This window comes from Thamnophis sirtalis, unplaced genomic scaffold (genome assembly GCF_051295495.1).
Source record: "Thamnophis sirtalis isolate CommonGarterSnake01/CBP01778 unplaced genomic scaffold, rThaSir2_p1.2 scaffold_4, whole genome shotgun sequence".
NCBI lineage: Eukaryota > Metazoa > Chordata > Lepidosauria > Squamata > Natricidae > Thamnophis > Thamnophis sirtalis.
The window spans coordinates 120,931,682-120,950,234 of NW_028261384.1; the positions used below are offsets into that span (position 1 = coordinate 120,931,682).

The following is an 18,553-nucleotide window of genomic DNA, read 5'->3' on the forward strand; positions in this document are numbered from 1 at the left end:
TACGTTTGAGTAAATAGAACAGGTTGTTTGGTTAAGTTCAACTCCTGACTGCATGGACCAATTCTTGCCATCCTGATTTATCTAAATGAAAAACAAATAATATTGATATAATCCCTTTGATCCTTTCTATGAGTTATTTTTCCCTCTCTTTCTCTCATTCTTGCAAAACATTTTTTGTAGCCGGCAGGTTTGCAAATTATAAATTTATGAAAGATCCATATGCAGCAGTGCTTAGCATACAACCTGCAAAGCTTCAGATTAATTACAACACTAAGGACCAACCAAACTTCTTTGGGTAGAAATGATTTTTCCAACCTATTTCATTCATTTTAGTTCCTTAGTATATATTTGTCTATTTTTGTCATCACTTGTTAGGAAAAACTTGTAATTGCAGCTACTTAAATTTGAAGTAGCAATTAAATGAGATAAATATATAAATAGAGAAAAAACTTTTATCCTTGTGCAACAACAAAATCTGGTGGAATAAAATTATCAATTCCAGGAAAAAAGAACATTTGTAGCTCAGAGTTGAAATGAGGAACCTTTGGTGCTCTCTTCAGTTTGGTGGTTGACGACTCATAGAGCGGGACACACACTTGACCTAGTGTTTCTCTCGGGGCAGTGGAGACGTGATCTCCAGTTAAGAGCAATAGACATCTCGCCTTTGTCATGGTCGGATCACTACCTGTTGAGGCTTGATTTTTGGAAGCTACTCCCCCACCGCAGGGAGGTGGAACTGATTAGGTGGTTCTGCCCCAGACACCTGATGGACCCGTTGGGATTTCAGAAGGAGCTTGGGGAGATACCTGACTCTCTTGCCCACAATCCGGCAGAGTCCCTGGTTGCCGCCTGGAATACAGCAGCGACTGGGGCCCTGGATCGGATTGCGCCTATGTGGCAGTGGATCTAGGAGGGCTCCTTGGTTTACTGAGGAACTCTGGGAGATGAAGCGCCAAAGAGACGCCTAGAGCGACGCTGGAGGGCTAGTAACTCCGAATCCGACCGAACACTGCTAAGAGCCTTTATTAGGACTTATTTCGTGGTGATACGGATGACAAAATGTGCGCATTTTTCCGCTCTCATTGCGTCCGCAGAATCGCGCCCAGCCGCCCTGTTTAGGATAACCCGTTCCCTCCTGAATGGGGGGGGGGGGGGAAACGGGTGATGCCTTGCAGGGTCGAGCTGAGGAGTTTGCTCAGTTTCTGTCGGACAAAATCGCTCAGATTCGGACAGACCTGGACTCCATTTGGACAGAACCAGCCGAGTTGATGAGGGAGGGTCTTGCTCAGACTTTCTGGAATGAGTTCCAGCTTGCCACCCCTGATGAAGTGGACAAGGCCATGGGAGCGATGAGTGCCTCCACCTGTTTACTGGATCCGTGTCCCTCCTGGCTGGTCTCAACCAGCAGGGAGGTGACACGAGGCTGGCTCCAGAGAATTATGAACGCCTCCTTGATGGAGGGATCCTTTCCACGTCCTCTTAAGGAGGCGGTGGTGAGACCCCTCCTCAAGAAGCCTTCTCTGGACCCAGCTATTTTTAAAAACTATCGTCCAGTCTCCAACCTCCCTTTTTTAGGGAAGGTTGTTGAGAAGGTGGTGGTCCTCCAACTCCAATGGACCTTGGATGAAGCAGATTATCTAGACCCTTTTCAGTTTAGTTTTAGGCCTGGTTACTCCACCGAAACCGCTTTGGTCGCACTGACCGATGATCTCTGGTGGGCCAGGGACAGAGGCCATTCCTCTGTCCTTGTGCTCCTTGACCTCTCAGCGGCCTTCGATACATCGACCATGATATCCTTCTGCGACGGCAGGAAGAGGTGGGAGTGGGAAGCACCGTTTTACGGTGGTTCTCCTCTTACCTCTCCGACAGGTCGCAGTCGGTGTTGGTCGGAGGATAGAGGTCGGCTCCTAGGCCCCTCAATTATGGAGTGCCGCAGGGGTCGGTCCTGTCCCCCCTTCTATTTAACATCTACATGAAGCCACTGGGCGAGATCATCCGCCGGCATGGGATTAAATACCACCAGTACGCGGACGATACTCAGCTGTATTTGTCCGCCCCGTGCCAATTCAGTGAAGCAGTGGAAGTGATGTGCCGATGCCTGGAAGATGTTAGGGTCTGGATGGGAGTGAACAAACTCGCACTCAATCCTGACAAGACTGAATGGCTGTGGATGTTGCCCCCTAAGGACAGTCTATCTAGTCCATCCTTAATCCTGGGGTGAGAAAATCTGCCCCCCTCAGAGAAGGTTTGCAATTTGGGGGTCCTCCTAGACCCGCAGCTGACCTTGGACCACCATCTGTCGGCTGTGACCAGGGGGGGCTTTGCCCAGGTTCGCCTGGTGCACCAATTGCGGCCCTATTTGTACCGGGAGGCACTTCAGACAGTCACTCATGCCCTCGTCATCTCAAGACTGGATTACTGTAATGCGCTGTACTTGGGGCTGCCCCTGAAAAGTGTTCGGAGACTGCAACTAGTCCAGAATGCAGCTGCGCAAGGGATACTGGGTGTGCCAAGGTACACCCACATCACACCCATCCTCCGCGAGCTGCACTGGCTGCCCATTGGTCTCCGAACACGATTCAAGGTGCTGGTTATCACCTTTAAAGCCCTATATGGCCTAGGACCTGGGTACCTACGAGACCGTCTTCTGCCACATACCTCCCTTAGACCAATAAGATCACACAGGATGGGCCTTCTCCGGGTGCCTTCAGCAGGACAATGCCAGCTGGCGGCACTTAGGTGTAGGGCCTTCTCTGTTGCCGCTCCGGCCATATGGAATGAGCTGCCCCCAGAGATCCGGGCCCTCCCCACTCTCATGGCCTTTCGCAAAGCGATTAAAACCTGGCTTTTCCGGCAGGCCTTCTGATTGGGTGTTTGTTGCGTTCCTTTTTTAACTTCGTGTATCCTATTGTTTTTAAGTTCCTTTAATTTCTTTTTATTTCTGTAAGCCGCCCGGAGTCCTTCGGGATTGAGCGGCATAGAAATCAAATAAATTCAATTCAATGTTACCTAATTTGGATCGTAAAATGTCTGCAAGAAAACAAGCAAGCTCCAAGGATCCCTCAAATATCAGTTTTGTTCAAAGGCAAGCCAAGGCTTCTATTGCAGTTTGAAATATACTTTTAAATGAGAAATACTCATGATGTTAAAAAGTGTGCATGAATCTCTAAAGAACAATAAGACGGGGATTGTTTAAAGACAGAAATAAATGTAGAAGTTACTCAATAATTTGGGGAAAAAGAATGATATCCAAGAAATAGATGAGAAATTAGAAGAAGCAGTGAAAGGGAAAAATCAAAATGAGATACCAGAAGCTAAAAATAAACAAGAGAAAGAATTTAAAAGTAGGAGCCAATCAGATAACTCCTCAAAAGCTTATAAGAGAAAAAAGAGAAAAAATTCTCCAAAAAAAGGAAAGGTTAAAAGAAAAAAATAAAGAAAAATTCCTTATTAAAAAAACCAAAGTCTTGGTGATGGGTGTTCAGACAATACAGCAGAAAGAGACAAAGGGTATTCAGAAGGGAATGTTCAGTAGGCACAAAAATATTAAAAACAGCTGTAAGACTCCAAGAGAAAGAGAGAAAATGCTGATAAAAGTCACCAAATAATGGAATTTTAAAAAGGTTAAGAGATGATGGATAATGAGAAAATCTATATAAATAAAAATGTAATGGTTGTTGGTTCAAAATCGCTAATCTCTGAAAATTCTTCACCAATTGCTTTGAAATTTTGACAAAACGTTGCATTTAAATATGCGAATGTTATTATATACGTATATTATATAGATGTCACACATGTGACAGGTACAGATTATAAAAAGAAATAGTATTGTTGAAATTGGAAGAATAGGATTACACACACCTATTTATATTATTATTGTTAATTTAAAAAGATTTGACCCAATCAATACACTGTCCACAAAATATGTATGGTGTGAAAAGAAAATTACAAATAAAAAAAAATTTTTTTAAAGATACTTTTAAATGCAGTATCACTGTCTCAGAAGCAGTTTGGTGCAGTGGCTAAGGGCTCAGGTTAGAAATCTAAAGAGCAAGAGTTCTAGTATCATTTTAGGCAAAACCAGCTAAATAACTTTGCAGCCAGTACTCTCTTAGCCATAGAAAGAGGTTAGTGATAAGTCACTTTTGAAAATGTTGCCAAGAAAACAGCAGGCACAACTGTCCAGGAAGTTATGAAGAGTCAAGGTTAACTTAAAGGCAGATAAATGATATATGAAGTCCTTAAAATTTAGAGGTAATTGCATCTTTATCACTGTTGTCTATCACTACAGCCTATACATTGTTAAAACAGTATCTTGAAATACTTTCATAAATGTTCCTGCAAATGTATGTCTGGAATGCTGTATCCCATCTTAATATAAGGGTCTATTAATCAGAGCTTGGTTTCCAGTTTCGAAGTCTTTCATGACAATTGATTATGAAAAAAAGACTTCGTGACAATGGAAGTATAAAATATGTTGAGGACATTAGGTTAAGGAAAAGAAGTAATATATATCAGATAGAAACATAGGAAACTGATGGCAACCCCCCCCTCCCAGTGGTTCATTGAGTCTGCCTTTGCATATTTTTATTTTTTTAATTTATTTTCAATTTTTTTGGGATGAGACATGTTGTTTATGTTATATGTTATATGTTTATGTTTATTATACTTGTATGCCGCCCTATTCCCGAGAGACTCAGGGCGGTTAACAAACAAGTGGGGAAGGGGGAGATTCAAAAAACGAACAAGACAAAAACAAGATACAAGAAACAGATTAAAAGCTACACAACAATTGCAACAATTCAAGTGGGGCTGGGAACTCATCAGCCCCAGGCCTGCCGGAACAGCCAGGTCTTGACGGCTTTGCGGAAAGCCTGAAGGGTGGTGAGGGTCCGAATCTCCACGGGGAAATTGTTCCAGAGGGCCGGAACAGCCACAGAGAAGGAGGCCCTCCCCCGGGGGGTTGACAGTCGACATTGGCTAGCTGATGGTATCCAGAGGAGGCCTAATCTGTGGGATCTAATTGGTCATAGGGAGGTAATTGGCAGGAGGCGTTCTCTCAAGTACCCAGGTCCGATACCATGTAGGGCTTTAAAAGTAACGACTAGCACCTTGAAGCGCGTCCGGAGTCCAACAGGCAGTCAGTGCAGCTCACGGAGGATAGGTGTAACGTGGGTGTACCGAGGTGCACCCACGATCGCTCGTGCGGCTGCATTCTTGATCCATTCCAGTCTGGCTTCAGGCCTGGCTACAGCACAGAAACCGCTTTGGTCGCATTGACCGATGATCTCTGGAGAGCCAGGGATGGAGGCCATGCCTCCATCCTGGTACTCCTTGACCTCTCGGCGGCTTTCGATACCATCGACCATGGTATCCTTCTGCGACGACTGCGGGAGGTGGGGGTGGGAGGCACTGTCTTACGGTGGTCCTCTCGGACAGGTCGCAGTCAGTGTTAGTCGGAGGGCAGAGATCGACCCCTAGGCCCCTAACATATGGGGTGCCGCAGGGTTCGGTCCTGTCCCCCCTACTTTTTAATATCTACATGAAACCGCTGGGTGAGATCATTCGATGACACGGGATAAAATACCACCAGTATGCGGACGATACACAGTTGTATCTGTCCGCCCCGTGCCAACTCAATGAAGCGATGGACGTGATGAGCCAGGGCCTTGAGGCTGTTAGAGACTGGATGGGGGTTAACAAGCTTGTACTCAATCCAGATAAGACTGATTGGCTGTTGTGCTTCCCTCCCACTAATTGGCCAAGTGTTCCATCTCTCAGGCTTGGGGGTCAAATACTACGCCCCTCAGATAGGGTCCGCAACTTGGGAGTCCTCTTGGACCCACAGCTGACTTTTGAACATCATTTGTCAGCTGTGACCAGGGGGGCATTTGCCCAGGTTCGCCTGGTGCACCAGTTGCGTCCCTACCTGAACCGGGAGGCTCTCACAACAGTCACTCGTGCCCTTGTGACCTCTAGGCTGGAGTACTGCAATGTGCTCTACATGGGGCTGCCCTTGAAGAGTATTCGGCGACTTCAGCTGGTCCAGAATGCAGCCGCGCGAGCGATCGTGGGTGCACCTCGTTTCACCCACGTAACACCTATCCTCCGCGAGCTGCACTGGCTGCCTGTTGATCTCCGGGTGCGCTTCAAGGTGCTAGTTGTCACCTACAAAGCCCTTCATGGTATTGGATCTGGGTACTTGAGAGACCGCCTACTGCCAATTACCTCCACTAGGCCAATAAGATCCCATAGATTAGGCCTCCTCCGAATTCCATCAACTGGTCAATGTCGACTGGCAACTACCCGGAGGAGAGCCTTCTCGGTGGCTGCTCCGACCCTCTGGAACAAACTCCCCGTGGAGATTCGTACCCTCACCACCCTCCAGACCTTCCGCGTAGCCCTTAAAACCTGGCTGTCCCGACAGGCCTGGGGCTAAAGACTTCAATCCCACCCGAATAGTATGACTGTTGCACTTTTTAATGATGTATTGTCTTCATGTATGTAACTTGTTTTGTCCTTCCCTCCCCCTGAATTGTGAGCCGCCCTGAGTCCCCTCAGGGAAAAGGGCGGCATACAAATAAAGTAAATGAAAAAATGAAAATGAAGTCTCCGAATGCTCTTCAAGGGCTGTCCCATGTAGAGCGCATTACAGTAGTCCAGTCTTGAGGTCACAAGGGCATGAGTGACTGTTCTGAGAGCCTCCCGGTTCAGGTAGGAACGCAATTGGTGCACCAGGCGAATCTGGGCAAATGTCCCCCTGGTCACAGCCGACAGATGGTGTTCTAAAGTCAGCTGTGGGTCCAGAACTCCCAAATTGCGAACCCTGTCTGAGGGGCATATAATTTCACCCCCCAGCCTGAGAGATGGAAGTCACCCAGTGGCTTCATGTAGATGTTAAACAGGAGGAGGGACAGGACCAAACCCTGCGACACCCCATACTTAAGGGGCCTAGGGGTTGACCTCTGCCCTCCCACCAACACCGACTGCGATCTGCCAGAAAAGTAGGAGGAGAACCACCGAAGAACAGTGCCTCCCACTCCCACCTCACGTAACCGCCACAGGATACCATGGTCGATGGTATCAAAGGCCACTGAGAGGTCAAGGAGCACTAGGATGGAGGCATGGCCCCCATCCCTGGCTCTCCAGAGATCATCAATCAGTGCGACCAAAGCAGTTTCCGTGCTGTAGCCAGGCCTGAATCCAGACTGAAAGGAGTCCAGATAATCGGTTTTATCCAAGGACCGCCGGAGCTGAGAGGCCACCACTTTCTCAACAACCTTCCCAACAAAGGGGAGGTTGGAAGCTGGACGATAGTTACTTAATATGGCTGGATCCAAAGATGGCTTCTTCAGGAGGGGTCTCACCACCACCGCCTTTAAAAGGGGTGGGAAGGCTCCCTCCCGAAGAGAGGTGGCCACTATCGTCTGCATCCAGCCCCATGTCACCTCCCTGCTGTTCACGACCAGCCAGGAGGGGCACAGGTCCAGTACGCAAGTGGAGGCACTCACTGCTCCCATGGCCTTGTCCACTACCTCAGGCGTGACAAGTTGAAAATCAATCCATAAATTCTGCTGAAGGCCCTCCCCCGGTACCTCGGCTGGCTCTGAGCAATTGGAGTCCAGGTCTGTCCGAATCTGAGCGACTTTATCCGCTAGAAACTGAACAAACTCCTCAGCTCCTCCTTGCAAGGGATCACCCGGATCCCTCCCTCTCAAGAGGGAGCGGGTTATTCTAAACAAGGCGGCTGGGCGCGATTCAGCGGATGCAATCAGAGCGGCAAAATGTGCACTTTTTGATGCCCGTATTGCCATGAGATAGGCTCTGATATAGGCTCTCATCAGTGCTCGGTCTGACCGTTTATCTCAAGCCTGTTCAAACTCAGTTATTAATGATTGAGCCACTACCTGTGTTGGAAATTGCTTCCAAGCTTCCACTACTATTTTTGTGAAGTAATATTTTCTAACGTGACTTTTGAACTTCTGTCAATTGAGCTTATGTTCTATGTTCTTAATTAAGTCTTTTGTGTATATACAAATTACAGATATAAAGCCATCAGAGTAGGGGTTGTTGTTGTTTTTTGTGTGTTAAATGAAGAAAGCTACTCATGTACTTGTCCCAACTAGACTGTTGTTTCTGTGTCATGTATGTGGGGTACGTGGATATATGCATACATATATTTAGTTTTTGTATAAAAAACTAAAGAGGTATAATAAAAATAGTATTTTTATTTAGTTTATGTGGTATATATTGGAAGTGGTGGCACCTTGAGATCTGTATGCAACAAAATTTCACGTTAATATATGCTGATTAGTACATTTAAAGTGACAAAGTTATTCTAAGTGTAAGACTAATGTAATCCTGTAACCTACCTTTCTTATGTGCTGAATGGATTTACTCAATTCATCTATAAAACATACCAACAGCCAATCATCTTTTCAAATGTAGTTTCTGAAAGATCCAGAACTGGATGAGAAACATATCCATATGCTTGGTTTTCCCCTTCTCCGTGAGACGCTACACAGAAAACAGGTAAATGTGGGATTAGATTTATGCCTTACTTAACTATACCCAGAAACCTTCACTGTAGCACCTGAAATTAAGAAAAGGATAAACCCCCTGACTTAGATAGATGCTATGAATGAAAGCTGTGCTAAATATTCTAGGGTAGAGTAACTGCTTGAGGAATCTCCCATCCTCTGGAAAGAGAGAAATAATAGACAACATATTTATTTTTTTAAAGCAGGAAACTTTTATTACAATAATTTAATAGAAAAAAACCCCCAGAGTTTAAATAAATTATACAAATACAAAATTAAAATAATTAATTCAAGATAACCTCCTCCTGGGAGTGGAGGATATACTGAAAGAATTTGGGGCGGGGCAGGAAAATTTGAGATAACACATTAGTTCATTACAATCTCAACTCTCTCCCTCCTGCCATTATTAGGCATATCCAAATAGAATCCATCAAATTCTGGATTAAAGGACTGCTGGAATGCCCTGCAGCAATTTGCTACATCTAATGTGAAACTGTGTACCATTCCAACAGAAAACAGAGAGAAAGTTCAAATATTGTGGTAGGTTGGACAGGGGTAATACAGGATCAAGTATTGTGGTGTTCCAAATAAATGGAGAATTTTCTAACAAACCTTACATTAGACTGTGGCCAGAAGCGTGGGAACATTATATATACAGTATATGCCTACTAAACTAAAGTATTTTAAAAGATATCTTACATTGTGAGTGAGTGGAGAGACTTCACATGAAATTTAGATTCAGTTATATTAGAAGGCAAAGACAGCATGGAAAGAGCCCACTAAAATTTAGTCTGGAGAATTAGAGTTATTATCATCTAGATCACGAGTGTCAAACTCGCGGCATCATGTTGCCATCAGGTGACGTTTTGTGATATTTCCCCCCTTTACGGAGCTGGGGTGGGCGTGGCCTGGTTATGATGCATCTGGCTCGCAGGTCACCAGTTTGGCATCTCTGTGATAATCTTATCATCTACATAACCAATGTTAACTTTAACTTAATTAACAAGTTGATTAACATTAAAAAAAGCAGTCAGATGAAAGAAGTTGTGAAGAGAGCACCACAATCTTAATCTGTGTATACTGTGAGGATTACAAGGCAGACCGATTGGGCTGGCTGGGGAGCGAAGGCCAGATATTAAGACTCAAACCAATAATTAGAACCTTCCAATAAATTATACGATTACCAAGGCCTTTTATTGTCACAACAAAAATAACTGAGAAGGGGAAGATGTGCTCAAATTAGTTATAAAGAAATAAGATTTTTTTAAAAAAAAAAACAACGACCCCGAACAGAAAAGACTCAAAAAGAGCACAAACACCATAGAGGATCTTTTGGGCAAAATATTAAAAGAAAAAAAGGTCCTCTTTTGGCACGGAAGAATTGGAGAGATGAGGACCTTGGAAACAAGGCTGGATCAGTCTTTGAAAACAGCCTGGTGGCCATGAGGGCGTTCGTCATGCATAATGTGCCTGCGGACGTGAATGCGCCGGACGCGGTGCTCTCGCCCATCTTCGTCATCACCAGCACGGAGGGGGCCTCCGCCTCCACCCGCAACTCCCCCGGTGGCCTCCAGGAGGGCCTTGTCTGGCACCCGTGGTGTCTCATAGATCAGGATGTTCAGGGTCTCTTCAAAGATCCGGGCTTCGGGAAACTCGACCTGTACACCCAAGGGAAAGCAGATATGAAGCAAGTCTTAAGCCTCACTATGGGATCCCCTGTTCAAACTGGAAGCAATTTAATTAACCTCAGGTAATAAGCTCAATGCCAGCTGCTAAACAACACAAACTAGAGGTAACTACGGCCTCGTGTCCTTCCTGTGAGCTTAAGCATCTCATTAGCTATTGCAAGGACAGGATTCTGGACCAGACAGACCTTGAGTTTTGTCTTCTTACATGTTTAATTGGATTTAGGAAAGGCTATTTTCTTCAAGAGTTTACATTCCCATATGAAGACACCAAAACATACAAGTAGTCTTCAACTTACAACTGTAATTGAGCCTGGAATTACAGTTGTAAGTCATGCTGATTAGGCGGATCCTATAACTGACTCTGTTTTATGAGGTCCCCCCCCTCCCATAGGGGTTGTTCAATGAATCATCACAATTGTTAAGCAAACCCATTATCTGCAGTGGGCATTGGAAGCAAACACTGGTTTTTGGCAAAAGACGTTGTAACTTGTGGTCATGTGACCACAACTGAGAAGTTGAATGTCTTGCTGCTGCCCAAAAGGCAATCATGTGACCGGGGGGGTGGAGAGCAGCTGTCAAAACTTTGAATCTGGGTCATAAGTACCTTTTTAGGAGGTTGTCATAGCTGAATGGTCACCAAACGACCGCAAGTCAAGGACCACCCATACAGATAGTGCTCAACAACAACAGTTCACTTAGTGACTGTTCGAAGTTACAATGGAACGGAAAAAAGTGAGTATTTTTCAGTTATGGCCGTTGTAGCATTGCCCATGGTCACGTGATCAAAATTCAAACACTTGGTAATTGACTAACATTTATGACGGTTACAGTGTCCTGATGTCTTGACGCCTTTTGCAACCTTCTGATAAGCAAAGTCAAATCGAGAAAAACCAGATTCACTTAACAACCCTTCTGCTAATTCCGACAACGGCAGTGATTCACTTAACGTGGCAAAACTGCAGTGATTCACTTAACAAATTTCTCAGAAATGTTGGGGCTCAACTGTGGTCGTACGTTGAGGACTACCTGTATTAGAAAATCAAAGCTTCGTATTTGGAGGCCTGAGGACTGGCCACACTTTACCTTGGTCTGCTTCTTTTCGGTGGCATAGACAATGGAAGTACAGCAAACCTCTGCAATCTTGCGGCCCTGCCCATAGAATGACCAGCAGCAGATCTCATCCCCAAGAACGTCTTTGATGAAAAGCACTCGTCCATTGAACCTCAGAGCTAGTTTGTCAAACAGTTCGATATTCTTCAGTAAGTTGTCATCAGAGTTACTTTCGGGAGGGGAGTGGAGAAGAAAACAGTGGTATAGATACTACTAAAGAAATGGGACAAGTGGATGACTTGGACCTGGGAGATAGCAACGACCCCCAAGGTCATCCTATTCTGACAACAGGACCATAGCTTACCTGGTATAGGAATACTTGTTATTACTTCTGTTATGCAGTAACTTCACCACAGGCTAAAAGGAAGGTGAGAGATATGAATGAATTTAAGATCGCACCCCTCCTCTTGCTAAGATTTGATTTGATTTTTGATTTTATTGAAATTTGTAGGCCGCCCTTTTCCCTGAGGGGACTCAGGGCGGCTCACATAAAATCAGGGAAGGGGAAATGCAAACAGTAACATAGACACATATAATAAAAACAATAGGCAACATGCATTCATCATTCGGGGGGGGGGGGCAACTATCTTCATCCCCAGGCCTGACGGGCTAGCCAGTTCTTCAAGGCTGTGCGGAAGGCCTGGACGGTGGTGAGGGTACGAATCTCCACGGGGAGTTCGTTCCAAAGGGTCGGGGCTACTACTGAGAAGGCCCTCCTCCTTGTGGTTGCCAGCCGACACTGGCTGGCCGATGGAATACGGAGGAGGCCCAATCTGTGTGATCTAATTGGTCGCAGGGAGGTAATTGGCAGAAGGCGGTCTCTCAAGTATCCAGATCCACTACCATGCAGGGCTTTATGGGTGACTAATAGCACCTTGAAGCGCATCCGGAAATCGACAGGTAGCCAGCGCAGCTCGCGGAGGATAGGTGTAATGTGGGTGAACCGCGGTGTACCCACAATCGCTCGCGCGGCCGCGTTCTGTACCAGCTGAAGATGCCGGATGCTCTTCAAGGGCAGCCCCATGTAGAGCACATTGCAGTATTCCAGCCTAGAGGTCACAAGGGCCCGAGTGACTGTTGTGAGTGCCTCCCGATTCAGGTAGGGTCGCAACTGGCGCACCAGGCGAACCTGGGCGAATGCCCCCCTAGCCACAGCCGTCAAGTGATGGTCAAACGATAGCTGTGGATCTAGGAGGACTCCCAAGTTGCGAACCCTCTCTGAGGGGTATAGAATTTGACCCCCCAGCCTGAGAGATGGAATATTGGTGGAATCTTTGGGAGGGAAACACAACAGCCACTCGGTCTTTTCTGGGTTGAGCACAAGCTTGTTAGCCCTCATCCAGTCCATAACAGCCTCCAGGCCTTGGTTCATCACGTCTGCCGCTTCATTGAGTTGGCACGGGGCGGACAGATACAATTGAGTATCGTCCGCATATTGATGGTATCTGATCCCGTGCCTGCGGATGATCTCTCCCAGCAGTTTCATGTAGATGTTGAATAGTAGGGGGGATAAGACCGAGCCCTGAGGCACCCCATATGTTAGGGGCCTAGGGGACGATCTCTGCCCCCCCACTAACACCGACTGCGACCTGTCCGAGAGGTAGGAAGAGAACCACCGCAGCACGGTGCCTCCCACTCCCACCTCCCGCAGTCGTCGCAGAAGGATACCATGGTCGATGGTATCGAAAGCCGCTGAGAGGTCAAGGAGAACCAGGATGGAGGAGAATCCTCCATCTCTGGCTCTCCAGAGATCATCGGTCAATGCGACCAAAGCGGTTTCTGTGCTGTAACCGGGTCTGAAGCCTGACTGGAAGGGGTCAAGATAGTTTGCTTCCTCCAAGGACCGTTGGAGCTGAAAGGCTAAGAGGTGTATAGCAAAGCAAACTAGACCTTCCCTCATACTGGGGGATGGGAGAAGACTGCCTTTAGAAGAACCCCCACTTGCCTTGATACCATGATATATGAAGACATACACCCAAGACACTTAAGTGTGCCTGATCTCTATGATTTCCTGAGGTAAAACTTGTGTGACTTCTTGTGTGTTACCTTGGAACATCTTGAGATGATCTGCTGTTCTTCCTTGGGAGATGTCACCATGGGGATATGGCAGAGAGGATCATAGGCTTCATTTTTTTGCTAAGGAGGAGAAAAATATTTTTCTAGACTTACTATTCATTATTTACAGATGTACTAAACAGATTCATACATCATGCTAAAACGTGATTTGTGAATAAGCCATCATTGACTGGATCCACAAAATTCTGTTTAAGCCATAAACAATGGCTTAGAAAACATAACCACTCTGCACAAGCGGGTTCAATTAAAAGAAATTGAACCACAGTGCAGAGCAATGTGTAAACCAGTGTTTTTCAAACCTGGCAACTTTAAGATGAGTGAGCTTCAACTCCCAAAATTCCCGTTAGCATTCAAGCTGGGGATTTCTGGGAGTTGAGATCCAGATATCATACAATTGCCTAGTTTGAAAAAAAACCTGATGTAAACCAAGTCTCTGTATGCTCTAGGAAGATTTAGAATTAAAATTAAAGGCATAGAAGAGGTATGTTTGTGGGCTGGACACACCTGGCCTAGAGTCTAACAGAAGTTTAAAAAGGGAACTGGAAATAACAATTGAAAATCATACACTTTTCTAATATGGAGTCAGTTTTCCTTGATAAATACTCAATGTAAACATATACAAAAATGGGAGAATATATTCAATATGAATGTAAGTATCCATGCTTTTCATGTAATATCTAGTGAGTTCTTTTTTTTTTTTTTTTGGTAATGCATTTTAAATGACCCAAAACAGAATGGAAAAATAATATGGAAAGAAAAAGATGATTAAAGAACCAATTTGTATACCTTTACGTTGACTCTTAAAATATCTCCCTTTACCCTTTTTTTCATTTTAACTACAATTCTATGAAGTAGGTAAAGCTGAGATAGTAGTATTAACTCAAAGTTAATCAGGGTGCTTCTATGGCTAAAGGGGGAACCTCTCAGCTAGCACTTTCCTCAATATAGCAGCCCAGCTCTCAGGCTGCGAGAAGATTGGCTCAAAGTCACCCAGTGAGCTTCTAGGTCTAAGGATGGATTAGAAGTTGGGTCTCCAACTCCAATAGCGGAGCCATTACATCACCCTCTGTATTGTTGCAAGTGAGACGATAATGGCTGGATGATGCTAGAAGACACTGAGACACTACTGGGGATAGGGCTCAAGTGAAATAATCACCAGGAGAGCACATTCTGCTAAAACAGAAGAGCTCTGTCATTGGTTCCTTCTGGGTAGATAGGACAGATCCTGGTTTCTTCTCTTGTCATCTCTTCCAAGGATGTGACACTCAAGGAAATCATTGAACCTTCTCAGCCAGCCACTCTCACCTGTAGTGCAAGCTGGCAGTCCTCAACCAAACCTTGGATCAGATAATACCGGGCTTCACACAATACTTCCTCCAGCTCCCGCTGTGACTCTGGAAGAGATACTGAGCCATCTCGCAAATAATTCAAAATAGTTCCAAAATGGCGGCCGCTTCGGTCAATCAAGATCCAACCTGGAAAAGCAGTTAATTTTAGTCCCTAAAATTAATGGGTTAAAAATGCTGTAGACCAGGGTTTCCCAATCTTGGCAACTTTTGAGATATATGGACTTCAACTCCCAGCATTCAAAAGCCAGCCATGCAGGCTAGGGAACTCTAGGAATTGAAGTCTACAGTTCTTCAAGGTTGTCAAGGCCAAAAAACCCTGCTGTGGAGTGAAGAATCTATTTAGGGAACCTCCCCATTCCAAAATGGCTTGGAGGGGAAGATACAGTTATTATTATTTGCACTAATACAAGATTATTTTGATGCTAGAAGAACAACTTCTTCTTTTAATTAATTCTGGGCTTACAATGTACTTCATATCTCAAAAAAAAAATGTAACAACCCTAGCCCTAACGAAATCTTTTTTAATGAATCTACTTTGGATGTTATGCCTTGGCAAGTGGCAGCATTTGGTTGATCTTGTCTGGCCTGGTTATCACTTGGAGGAGATATCGCCAGGAAGTACAAAGTGTGGCTGGCTGGGGAATTCTGGGAGTCGAAGTCCACACCTTTTAACAATTGCTGAGAAAAGCCCATTCTAAAATAAGTCACCCTGAAATTTTCCGAGTGCTCCTTGGGAACCACCTTGGATGAATCCCCAACGCAATCTCCCATCATGCAGAAAATCCCATTTCTAGCTGTGGGAGAGATGGGTCAAGCTGAAACTCATACCTTCGCTATCTGTGAGGACTTCCATTCGGCCACTGAACATGGCCTTGAGCATGGTATCTTGCTTGGTTAGGGTCTGCACGGTGGTGTAATGCAGAGATCCTCCCACATTCAGCTTGACGTACTTGCTGCTGGGGTTCAGGGGCTTAAGGTCCAAAGTCACCTCAGTTACCCCACCCCTGCCATCCCGTCGGTGCTGGGTTGGGACCAGTGGAGCACAATTCTCCAGGGATGGGGATGAATCTGTGGTGGCCTCAGCTGACATAGCCACCTACAGAAAAGAGAAACTGAGCGAGGAGATCTTCCAACAGCAGATTTCCTGCATGGAGCATCAGCTGAAGCGTTTCGGAATCCCTTTTTGACTTTCTCTAAAAGGCAGCCCATTTCTGTTTGTTTTTTTAAGAAAAAACAAGATGCAAACTTGGAAATTCTCCCAGCAAATTTATTTCCAGTATTACTTGGCTAAATGTCCCCCTGCAGCTCTGCCATTTATTATCACCCCCGCCCCCTTTGTATGTACCCTCTGCAATCAAAACTGGATTCATTCCATAACGCAGATAGCAGTAATGGATAACATTCCAGCTTATGGGATCTGTTTTATAGGTTACTAACTGAAGCCAAATATGAAGTAATCTCTTTCGTTAAGAGTTCACAAACAGAATGATTGTGGTGACATATCACACTACTAAGCCATATAGTGACTTGCTTGTTTGATGTTGGGTAAAACTGACCAAGTGATGTTTAGTCACCATATTTATACAATTCAAGACAAAGCACAAATGCACTAGCCAGACATACGCTCAAACCAGAAACTAGAGATCTGTACCAGAATCCACCCCATCAATCTTTTCACACACAAATTGCATTCATGCTGATCTCCCTAAGCCTCCCCACTCCTGAACTTAACTGAAAGGAACTGGCTATAGGTTTCAAGACTGATTGAGCCACCTTCCCACCCAAGCGGTTGCCTTCAAGAGATGCTGGCCCTGAATGGCCGCAATCCACTCAGCTAAATTGATTGTCAGACATTACAGGAGTTGGTCCAGTATGTTCACAGAGCAGCAATCCGGGGGGGGGGGGGGAATATTAGAAGATGGGGTCCACCCAGAGGTCTACTAGCATATCCCAACCTACCTTCTGCTTCCGTGTGGCACTCCACACCTGGGACTGCTATTAGGAAACAATGAGTTTGCCTTCAACTTTGTGCTAACTGATCTTTGCCCCATCAAACATCCCTGCCCAGTAGGATTATTTCCTTGTACTGCCTGGCTCCACCCTGCTGCCCTTGTGCTCAGCCCTTGTGCTGCCCAGATGTCACTGTATTCATTTTCCATCTGCCCACCACCAGGCTGCCTTTATTCACTCCTGCATTATTTATTATTACTACTATTGATTTTCTTGACTGGGATCTTGGGGTGTGCCTGCATATGAGAAAAGCAGAATATTAATACATATCAGAAGTGAGTGACAGCTTCGATTATGGACAAGTCCATTTTCCAAGTCTAACTCATATTTAACTTCTGGGAGTGCCAGGATCTTCCTTTCACCAACCTCTTTCCTTGCATTGACTCCACCACAATGGATGCCAATTGCCTCTCCTATAGGGGCTTCCTTTCCACTCAAATCTTGAGTGCAATTCCCGGGCCATCCCTAGATGGCAGCAAACGATTGAGGTTCTTTATGCTCCTTTGCTGCCATCTTGTGGTAGTTCTGGTTTCTGCAGCCATGCAGATCATAGATGCTTTGTACGCTAGTCTACGGCATCCTTTTTTCTGCCGCACACCAACCTCGCCCACCTCACCCTCTGACCCACTCACCTCCCCCACGGGAGCAGGGTGGGCTCAAGCCAGGCCCCTCCCCTTCAGCCCCGCCTGGACTCCGGGGCAACAGCTCCGCAGGATGCCTCGACCTGAAAGACAGAGAGAGGACGGGAGAGCGACAGTGCGCATGCTCCCAAAGGCCCCGTCGCCCCCTCCCTTAATGGAACAGTTACTCTGTACATCCGGGTACCCGCCTGCTTAAAACGAGAGAGGCGGGTTGACTTTCTTCGCCCTCCCACGGGTGGCGATAAAAGCTGCGCATGCGCAGAAAGTAAAATCGCGTCCGCAGTGAAGGGTCAAAGAAAAGGGAGTGATGGAAGACTAAGTCAATCGAGGTTGCTGGGGGGCGCGTGCGCAAGCGGTAGCGCTCAGCTGCACGTGGTATTAGCGCGATCAGTGGGGTGGGTGCGCATGTGGGCGGTGCCGCCTCTGTCTCTTTCATTAGACAACATGAGGGGAGTGGAGGGAGCCTTAACTCTGACCCTTGACTAATTTTTATAGGTTGTGTGAAGCTAAAAATCAACATTTGAGTAATTGCATTTGCGCACATAATTTTTGATATCTCCTGCTGGTAAATTATGGCTGGGGCCACGCCATAATTCAATGACACACAGTCCCAACAGATTTAATCTGAGGAGGTGATTACATTTTGGGATCCCTACACATGATCTATATTATAGAAGCTTTTGTGTGATCCAGATGATAGAAGCTTTGAAGTACACTATGTTGCATTAATTCAACAGTTAATAAAGATTTAAGATGTGAAGCCACTTAATTAGGCTGAGGGCAAGAGTTTACTGTAAAACCTGAACTCCAGAATATTCTTGGAAACCGTTTCCAAATCTTTTATTATTTTGTGCTCCATTTAAAAAATATGTTCGCATCTTAAAAGATGAATGTTACTTCTGTTGACTTGTCATCCACTACATCTCTGAACTACTTATATTTGTGTGTTCTTTTTAAGATGCTAAGACATGTGATTGTAAAACATGGCACAGGTAGCCCTTGACATATAACCACAACTGAGAAGTTTCCATTAGTAATCCCAAAGGTACTTTTTCAAGAGGCAACTTGACTTTATTTTTCCTCTGAAGACATTTCGCTTCTCATCCAAGAAGCTTCTTCAGCTCTGACAGGATGGTGGG

At 45.5% G+C, this 18,553-nt stretch overlaps 1 protein-coding gene across 2 annotated transcripts; it reads right to left on the reverse strand.

Moving 5' to 3' along the window:
- Positions 1-9,810: 9,810 nt before the first annotated feature.
- Positions 9,811-17,604, reverse strand: KCTD13 (potassium channel tetramerization domain containing 13). Of its 2 annotated transcripts, XM_014063449.2 has the most exons (7): positions 17,406-17,604; positions 15,592-15,859; positions 14,720-14,889; positions 13,385-13,474; positions 11,643-11,695; positions 11,312-11,507; positions 9,811-10,198 (listed from the first exon to the last, which is right to left on the reverse strand). In XM_014063449.2, exons 2-7 carry the CDS (start codon positions 15,851-15,853, stop codon positions 9,956-9,958), a joined length of 1,014 nt encoding a protein of 337 aa, XP_013918924.1. In that variant the 5' UTR covers positions 15,854-15,859; positions 17,406-17,604; the 3' UTR covers positions 9,811-9,955. The 2 variants fall into 2 exon arrangements, with proteins under 2 accessions (XP_013918924.1, XP_013918923.1); XM_014063448.2 differs by lacking the exon at positions 17,406-17,604 and having other exon boundaries at positions 15,592-17,389.
- Between the last annotated feature and the right edge of the window lie 949 nt (positions 17,605-18,553).

Bases quoted from the DNA above. Each gene is read 5' to 3' on its own strand.
- KCTD13 (XM_014063449.2), bottom strand. From the start codon at position 15,853: ATGTCAGCTGAGGCCACCACAGATTCATCCCCATCCCTGGAGAATTGT. The intron at 11,696-13,384 runs GTAACACACAAG...CCTTCCTTTTAG, and splicing joins TCATCTCAAGATGTTCCAAG to CCTGTGGTGAAGTTACTGCA. The intron at 10,199-11,311 runs GTAAAGTGTGGC...TTGGGTGTACAG, and splicing joins CCGAAAAGAAGCAGACCAAG to GTCGAGTTTCCCGAAGCCCG.